Source organism: Vulpes lagopus, chromosome 1, assembly GCF_018345385.1.
Source record: "Vulpes lagopus strain Blue_001 chromosome 1, ASM1834538v1, whole genome shotgun sequence".
Lineage (NCBI taxonomy): Eukaryota > Metazoa > Chordata > Mammalia > Carnivora > Canidae > Vulpes > Vulpes lagopus.
In genome coordinates, this window is record NC_054824.1 from 78,952,764 (window position 1) to 78,961,677 (window position 8,914).

At 37.3% G+C, this 8,914-nt stretch overlaps 1 protein-coding gene across 3 annotated transcripts in view; it reads left to right on the top strand.

Moving 5' to 3' along the window:
• Positions 1 to 8,412, top strand: part of KPNA1 (karyopherin subunit alpha 1) — a 68,335-nt gene extending 59,923 nt beyond the window's left edge. For all 3 annotated transcript variants that reach the window (XM_041754891.1, XM_041754881.1, XM_041754901.1), the window contains 2 exons: positions 3,196 to 3,374; positions 4,979 to 8,412. In XM_041754891.1, the coding sequence (XP_041610825.1) occupies positions 3,196 to 3,374; positions 4,979 to 5,166 (367 nt within the window). In that variant the 3' untranslated portion in view covers positions 5,167 to 8,412. The remainder of the gene's footprint in view (positions 1 to 3,195; positions 3,375 to 4,978) is intronic.
• The last annotated feature ends 502 nt before the right edge of the window (positions 8,413 to 8,914 follow it).

The following is an 8,914-nucleotide window of genomic DNA, read 5'->3' on the forward strand; positions in this document are numbered from 1 at the left end:
ATCCCAGTAATAGCAGTAATGTAGAAGTTATAATACGGTTTCTTAATTGTAATATTTAAACTTATATACATATTTCTAAAACATTCCTAAAATACTGTGGTAGATTTCATCAGAAAGTATTCAAGGGTATTTTGCTCTGTTTAGAGAAGAGTGGAAAGGCTACTTACTATTCCTTTTTAAAATTCAGTATAGCTACTTATATTAATGAAGTTCATGATCAATCTCCTAGCAGTTTCTTCTTAACCAGATGAAGAGTTGAAAAATTATTACAAAATTATTACAGTCCAGATCACAGAAAATAAACTGACTTTATCACTGACAAAAGGCATCTGTGTGATTTTGCTTATTCTTATTCAATAGAGAAGATTTAGATGGAAGAATCAATTAGAGTAACTTAGGAAATACCCATAATTTTTAGGTTAAATATAATCAAATGCTAATACATAGGTTCTTAGGAAGAATATTGCCTTGAATTAGAGAAAGTTTCATGGAAGAGATGAAACTTGCCATTGGGTAGAAGTTTGGTTATTGTGGAGGAGAGCAAATAGTATGAGGGTGTGAGGGAATGTGCACAGGTAATGTTATTGGAAGAGGCAAATCAATATTGCTATAGGTTATGCTTTTGCAAGATGAGGAATTAAGAATTGGTGGGTTTTGGAAACTGGGATGAAGGCCTTAGTCGTGAGTATTGATTAGACTCATTGTCTTTAACTTTGAGAATAGTATAAGAACATAGTATTTTGAGGAGGAAAGAGCAATTAAGATGCCATTGCAGTAGTTAGTATACAGCCCGGATTAAGATGGTAGCATGAGATATGGATCTCAGGAGGGGAAGGAAAGTTCTGTAGGACTTGCTGGCAGGCTTTAAGTAGCAAGGAAAGGGAAGAGTCAGAGGTAACTGGGGAAGATGGTGGGTGGGTACCCTTCATAAAAATGAGGACACAGGGAATCCCTGGGTGGCTTAGCGGTTTGGCGCTTGCCTTTGGCCTGGGGCGTGATCCTGGAGTCACGGGATCGAGTCCCGCATCATGTTCCCTGCATGAAGCCTGCTTCTGCCTCTGCCTGTGTGTCTCTGCCTCTCTCTCTCTCTGTCTCTCATGAATAAATAAATAAATAAATAAATAAGTAAGTAAATAAATAAATAAAAATAAAAAAAATTAAAAAATGAGAGCACAGAGGAAGGAATATTGGGGTATAATAGTGGTGGTTAATCTCTGTGTATTTTTTCTTTATACTTTTCTGTGTTTTCCAAATTTGCAACTAATGTTTATCATCATAAATAAAGCTTGGTTTCTGTTTTTAAAGATTAATTTATTTGAGAGAGAGAGAGAGAGAAAGTGCAAGTGGAGGAGGAGCAGAGGGATAGAGGCAGAAAAGCAGATTCCCCACTGAGTGAGGAGTCCAGTGCAGGGCTTGATTCCAGCATCCTGAGATCATGAGCTGAGCTGAAAGCTTTTTATTTTTATTTTTTTAAAGATTTTATTTATTCATGACAGACACACACGTGGGTGGGGGGAGGGGGATGTTGGGGGCAGAAACATAGGCAGAGAGAGAAGCAGGCTCCATGCAAGGAACCTGATGTGGGACTCAATCCCGGGACTCCCGGATCATGACCTGGGCCAAAGGCAGGCACTCAGCCGCTGAGCCACCCAGGTGTTCCTGAGCTGAAAGCTTTTTGTATTGTATAATCTTATAGGTTATGGTGAATGCATGTCCTATTTCTACCACTGTTGTGATATACAGGATAGTTCTACTGCCCTAAAAAATCCTCATTACTACTCATTTACCCCCCCCCCCCCCAAATCCCTGGCAGCCACTATATTTTTTTATTGTCTTTTTTTTTTTTTTTTTTAGGGAGGGGGGGAGAAGAGCAGAGGGGAAGAATCTTAAGCAGGCTCCACACCCACCACAGAACCACAGAACCTGATCTGTACAGGGCTCAATCTCATGACCCTGAGATCATGACATGAGCCAAAATCAAGTGTTAGACATTTAATCAACTGAGCCACCTAGGCACCCCACTTTTTATTGTCTTTGTAAAAGTTTTGTCTTTTCTAGAATGTCATGTTTGGAATCACATAGCATGGAGTCTTTTCAGACTGGCTTCTTTGACTTAGTATGTTTAAATTGCCTTCATGTCTTTTCACAGCTTATTTCTTTTTATCAGTGAATAATAACCCATTGTCTGGATACACTACAGTTTATCCATTTACCTATTTAAGAACATCTTGGTTACTTACGGTTTTTTTTGGAATTATGGATAAAGCTGCTATAAATGTGTACAGGTTTTGGCATGGACCTAAGTTTTCATCTCAGTTGGGTAAATGTCCACAGCGTGATTGTTGGATTGTATGGAAAGCTTTGCAAAAAACTGCCAACCACCTTCCAAAGTGATTATCTTGTGTTGTAGTTCCACTAGCAAAAAAATGAGAGTTCCTGTTGGCCCTCATTCTTGTCCGCATTTGGTATTGTTGTGTTTTGCATCTTAATAGATGTGGCATTTTTTTTTTTTAAAGATTTTTATTTATTGGAGAGTGAGAGAAATGGAGCATGCGCATGAGCGGGGATGTTGCGGAGGACGGTGCAGGAGGAAAAGCAGACTCCACACTGAGGAGGGAGCCTGACTCAGGGCTCAGTCCTAGGACCCCAGGATCATGACCTGGGATGAAGGCAGCTTCTTAAACGACCGAGCCACCCAGGTCGGTTAAGAAGCTGTTTTAATTTGCAGTCCCCTGATGATATATATTAACGTTGTGTATCTTTCATATTTTATTTGCCATGAGATCTTTTGACCATTTTTAAATTATTTGTTTTTTGGGGATTTTAAGAGTTCTTTGTACAAAATAGAATTGGCCTTTTGGGTCTATGGTGGCTTTAGCACCTGTTTCAGAGGTGTGGCTACCTACAGAAACAAAAATGAAATTAGCCAAAAGTATACTGTTTTGATGAGTTGCTCATATTCAGAGTAAGAGTATTAAGTTTCTTGGAGTCCAGTTAACGTTGGAGGGGGATAAATGGAGATGGTATTAGAGAATTGGTTTTGTTTCATGTATTTGTAGCTTTGTGAGAAGATGTAGCCAGTTAGGTTGAATGGGTGCTTATTTTTATTTCTACAGTTGGAGGATGACCCACTTATCTCATAAAAGTTTTATGAAATTGAAAGCTTTAACTAAATTATTCCTTGTATTAATTTAGGTACCTCGTAGAACTCGGTTGTATCAAGCCACTTTGTGATCTCCTCACAGTCATGGACTCTAAGATTGTACAGGTTGCCCTAAATGGCTTGGAAAATATCCTGAGGCTTGGAGAACAAGAAGCCAAAAGGAATGGCACTGGCATTAACCCTTACTGCGCTTTGATTGAAGAAGCATATGGTAAGATAGTGTATTTAATAGATGTCCTAAAATTATTTTCTTCTTGCTTTTCTGACTTGTCTACATCTGTCAGTGAGTGCAAACTCATTTGAAAAATTTGTTCTATGAATAATACTGTTTAATAGGCAGAACTGGAAAAGAATATGCATTAATTGTGAAGAGAAGTGAGTACCCTTCAATTTAGCCATTGGACCCTAAGGATCTTCCCAGTTCCTGGACTCTGCTTGCTTGCCCTCGTGGGTACTCTTGAATTTTTACTACTCCATCTGAGCCTCAAGAAAATCTGCATCTACTGTAGATGATGCCAGATTCTGTTCTGGCAGAAAATCTTTTCTCTTGTAAGATTTAGAGTTTGCATTTTGGATTGTGTCTCCCAATTCTTGTGTTCTTAAAGTGTTCCTGACTCTAAAAGTTTCATCTTGAAGGTTCAATATGTGCCTTTTGTTTTCTTCATTCTTCCAATCTCAGTGTTAACTGTACTCTTCATCATTAGATTACTAATGTATATTAACCTTTTAGTTTCGTAAGTGATTTTAATGCATAGCCAAAACCATAGTGGTTTTCAACCACTACTCTAGGGTTTGTTTATTCCTAGGATTGGAATTAGGGATCACAGGGTATGTTCTTCTTCATTTACCAGATAATGCAGAACTGTTTTCCAAAATGATTTTAACTATTTACCATTTAAAAAAAATCCTGATTATAAAAGCTACACCTGGGGCACCTGAGTGGCTCAGTGGTTGAACATCTGCCTTCAGCTCAGGTTGTGTTCCCTGGATCCTGGGATTCGAGTCTTGCAGCAGGCTTCCATGGGGAACCTGCTTCTTCCTCTGCCTCTCTCTCTGTGTTTCTCATGAATAAATAAATAAAATCTTAAAAAAAAAAAAAAAAAGCTATACCTACTTAGTATATTTTGAAATGTATAAAAAAGGAAAATGTTCCTGTACCTGGAGATTTTTCTCCACAGAAGTAACTTGTTAATTTTTTTATGTATATGTATTTTAATGTGATATATAAGAATATGTATTTTTTTTTCCTTTGAGCAATAGTAACATTTATTTCCAGTATTGCTATAGCAGTCAGCTTGCTTATGCCTGCAAGTAAAAGCAAAACCTAGCTCTGATGGGCTCAAACTTAGTAAAGGGAATATGTTGGCTAATTGTTTCAGTTGGACTTCTTAGATTATGCAGTAGAAATTGATTCTGGCTGTTATATTAAGGATGTCATATTCGTTTGTTGACATATTCAAAAGCTCTGAACTTGGATCAGAGCCAAGAATTAATTAGGTCATAGATACAGTTCAAAAGGAATACTTCTGCTGCTGGCCTCGGACACTGGATGATGTGAAGACCGTTATGGAAGTTGCATCTGGTTATTGCTTGCATATGTATTTAAGATGTCAGTTTGTAATACTAGCATTCAGATGTAATCCCAGTGATATTTTCTGTGCTGTTAAAAAATACTAAAGATAGAAGTAGAGGAGAAAATCTTCCTTTACAGTAGGAAAGGAGAGATGGCACAATACAATTTCGTTGGCATTTCCAACAGATACATACAAAAAAACATATGTATTCACACACAGATTTTTCTTTATTCCATTCTAGGTCTGGATAAAATTGAGTTCTTACAGAGTCATGAAAACCAGGAGATCTACCAGAAGGCCTTTGATCTTATCGAGCATTACTTCGGGACCGAGGATGAGGACAGCAGCATTGCACCCCAGGTTGACCTTAGCCAGCAGCAGTACATCTTCCAGCAGTGTGAGGCTCCTATGGAAGGTTTCCAGCTTTGAAGCAATACTCTGCTTTCATGTTCCTGTGTCAGACCAGGCTACCCAGTCAAGTCCTCTTGTGGAGCCCACAGTCCTCATGGAGCTAACTTCTCAAATGTTTTCCATAATACTGTTTGCGCTCATTTGCTTGCCTTGCGCACCTGCTCTCTTACACACATCTGGAAAACCTCTGGCTCTCTGTGGTGGAATACCCTTCTAATAAAAAGGGTAACCAGAACGGCCCACTCTTATGGAAAATCCCTAGGCTTTGGAGATCCGCACTTATATATTATAAGAGTCATGGGATTATACACATATTAATGTGGCTCCCTTTCTTTGTGGGGGAAAAAGAGGACTCCTCCTCATTCCCTTTAAAGTGGGGAAAAACACTGATATTAAAAGATGAGACTAAACCTTTATCTTGAATTTCACACAACTACTTGCAACAAGGGAGATGTTTAGACCTGTTGTGTACACTTCAGAGTACTTCTCATGAGTTCTTCCACAGTGAACCCTTGGATTACCTGGTGGCTTTTCTAGCCAAATTTGCATTAATCCTTACTGAGACTGGATGGTTTTCTTTCCTCTATTGGCGCCATTTTTCACAGATATTAAAGTTAAAACCATCCGCTCCCTCACCTTCAGCCTTCAGTGAATGTGCTTTCTAGTTGTCAGGAATGCTGAAGAATTAACACTTTGACTCTTAAATGTGATACTGGTTTGAAGATTCCCTTAGAGCAGAAAGGAGAGGGGCACATATTAATTTGTATGGCTATTGCTTCTCTTTGGTCTTATGTGTCTTAGGATATGGAAGTGGTTCGATTCTAATGCTGGTATGAAGATTTAGAATCCTTAGTAATCGAAACAATATCCTGTAATTCAATAAAAAAGTAAAAAAAGAAAACACAAAAAATCCCTCCAATTTTCCCAGACTCAACCAGTGTGACTAGAGGCTGTGTTTCTGCATTAAAACAAATGTTTCAGGCTTTGTGGTCCTGATCAAGGTCCTCATTAAATTGGAGTTTACCCTAGGTGCTTTTCCCCTCTGTGACTGGCAGACAACACATACTTTTACTAAATAAAGGTTACTTAGGGAAACTTTTTTTTCTTAGCCAGGTGCAGCTGGATTCTAATGTATTCATGCTGCATATATGATCCCTTTAATGTAGCATCCTTATCTTAAATAATCATCTTCTCAACATAACCTGTTCAACCCAAATAAGGGCAGTAATTTTTTTTTTTTTTAATAACCTCATGTTCCCTAATCATTTCATCTCCTACTAGTACTGCCCAGTCAACTCCCCATAAAATAAAAAGTTTCTAACTTCTGGCTCATTTAATGATAACTGCAATGTACCTGCAACTGGCGCTTCCAGTACTGTCTTCAGTGATCCACATTTGTGCTTGGACCGGAATGAAAAAATAAGCCTAATTGCCAAGAGAACTGCAACTGAGTTCAATACGACTTCTTGGTGCTAGTTGGCCATCTTGACTCAATGTTGGGACACACTATCAGAGAAGATTTTTTTGTTGATATACTGTTCAAAATGAATTCTGAAAGAAAAGTTGCTCACTTCTGTTTTAAAGAATACCCTTTTAAACCTCTTTAATCTTGTCCTCTTCTAGAATTCATTATAACCCCAAAATGTAACTATTTGGAAGTTCCCCTGACAGGTTATCATACATCTCTGGTAAATCCTGCTGAATGTTAGGGATATTCAGAGCTTTCATACCTCATCATGTTGTTATTTAAGCAGCCAACTTATGTAACCTGATTTAAACTTTTAAAAAGTCCACTTCAAAGTAGAAAGATACAAAGACAAAGGACATATATCAGCCAAGTGTGTGACACATTCTTCGCATCCACTTTGTAGTTGTGTCTGTGCTCTGGATGGATACCGTCTGATGTCTGTCTGTTACTGATGGAGCAGCCACTGCAAAACTAGTCAACTCCCATCTATAACTTTCTCTAGTGCTGCTTTGTGCTGAAAGGACATTTTAGTTTACTGCACTTGACCTGTAAAAGACTTTGATTCTTTGTAATTTTAGGGACAAATTAGGTGTTTAATTTAAAGAAAAAAACTTCAATTTTGCCTTTACATCACATTAAAATATAACTTCTTTCAGAAGGGTAATAGAAGCACTGATTCATAGTAAAAATCTTGTTTTTAGCTTTGACTTTTTTTGTGGCTGAGTTTTTTAAAACTGTACATCACTGGTAACACATCATTTCTCTAGGATGTTTTAAATTATGTACCTTCTATTGGATAATTTTACAAATTTCAATTCATTTTTGATGAGCCAATTTGAGTGGAAAAAAGATAAAGCACACAAAGTTGTTTCCCCAGGTTAGTAGGAAAATAGCATACACTGGGAGTTTTTGCAATTGCAGGTGTCTCAGTGAATGAATTAAACAAAGTCCATTTAACTATTGTGGTCTATTTTCTGTCTAAAACAGGAATTTATCTTGCTCCTGTTCTACAAGTTCATGAGCCATGAGATGAGCTAAATTTTTTTTTTTGGAATAAAATGTTATTAACATAAAAATTGGAATTAACTGAAGAATAAATCCCAGCATAACTGTTAGAACTGATAAAGCAGCCTTTTTGGTTATAGAAATGAGACTTTAGGAGGTAACTAAGTCCTAATTTCAGTTCTCTGCCTGCCAGATTGTATTAATGTACGTTGAATTTATTGAAACCCTATCACTAAGATGTTACTCATTACGAAAGCATGTTAATTTCAACACAGGAAAACTCTTCTGCAATATATGCTAATTGGGCGGGGAAGTGGCATGATTATCCCTCTCCCCCCACTTTTACCTCCAGACTTTCAAAGTATGTTCTTTGAAATGAAAACTTAGGTGGGGGAAAAACACTGACAGCATTTGGGATACAAAGGCACCCTGCATTTGAAGGACCAACAAGTAGATATGGTTGGACTGAGAAAAACCAGGAAAGGAAAACAGATGAGAGTTTTCTATGGAACACTTTAATTCATGTAATTATCACTAAGTAGGGCCCTTTTAAACCTTTGTCAGCTACACTGTTTTTGAAAACTATTGCCCTAGGATGGTTTCTTCCATCTGCTAGATAAAGCCAAATGGGCTCTGGGCCATTTTTTCATATTGCCACAAATTTAAACAATGACAATTATCCCATAATAAATCTGAATTATTCCAGATTGTTGCTAATTTTGCCTGAGGAAAAAAATGTAATATATTTTATAAACCAAACTTTGTCAATTAAATCCTGTTGTACATGGCCACTCACAGGCAACTTTGAATTTACTTCTCTAGTGCTACACATTTCAGTTATTTATAATCCCCTAATTTGGGGTTGTGTTATGAAAGGGTTTCCTCAATTTGAAAGATTTTTCTTTCTTGCTGATTGGTTTTGTGAACATATTTTATATCAGTAGGCAAGTCTTTGCATATTAGTATTTTAGGGCTTGGGGCTTTTCATATATATTGCAATGAAATCTTGATGTGTAAGGATGTTTTTCAGTAAAGAAAAGGGATCCACTTTTAGAAGGGCATTGTTTGCTTTTCATATTTATATATTATGTTCTACCTCCTACATTCCAAAATTTGCTCATATGAGAAATAGGTGTACCTATCTATATATGAAGTCTCAAATCTGGACTTTTTGCCATCTGAAATTAACAGAGCCACTTTCTTCTGTCTTCATTGTTCGGTGAGCAGAATAAATAGGTATCTGCCAAGTTGGAAAACACTTTTAGCTACCTTTATCAAAAGTTCATTATTGGG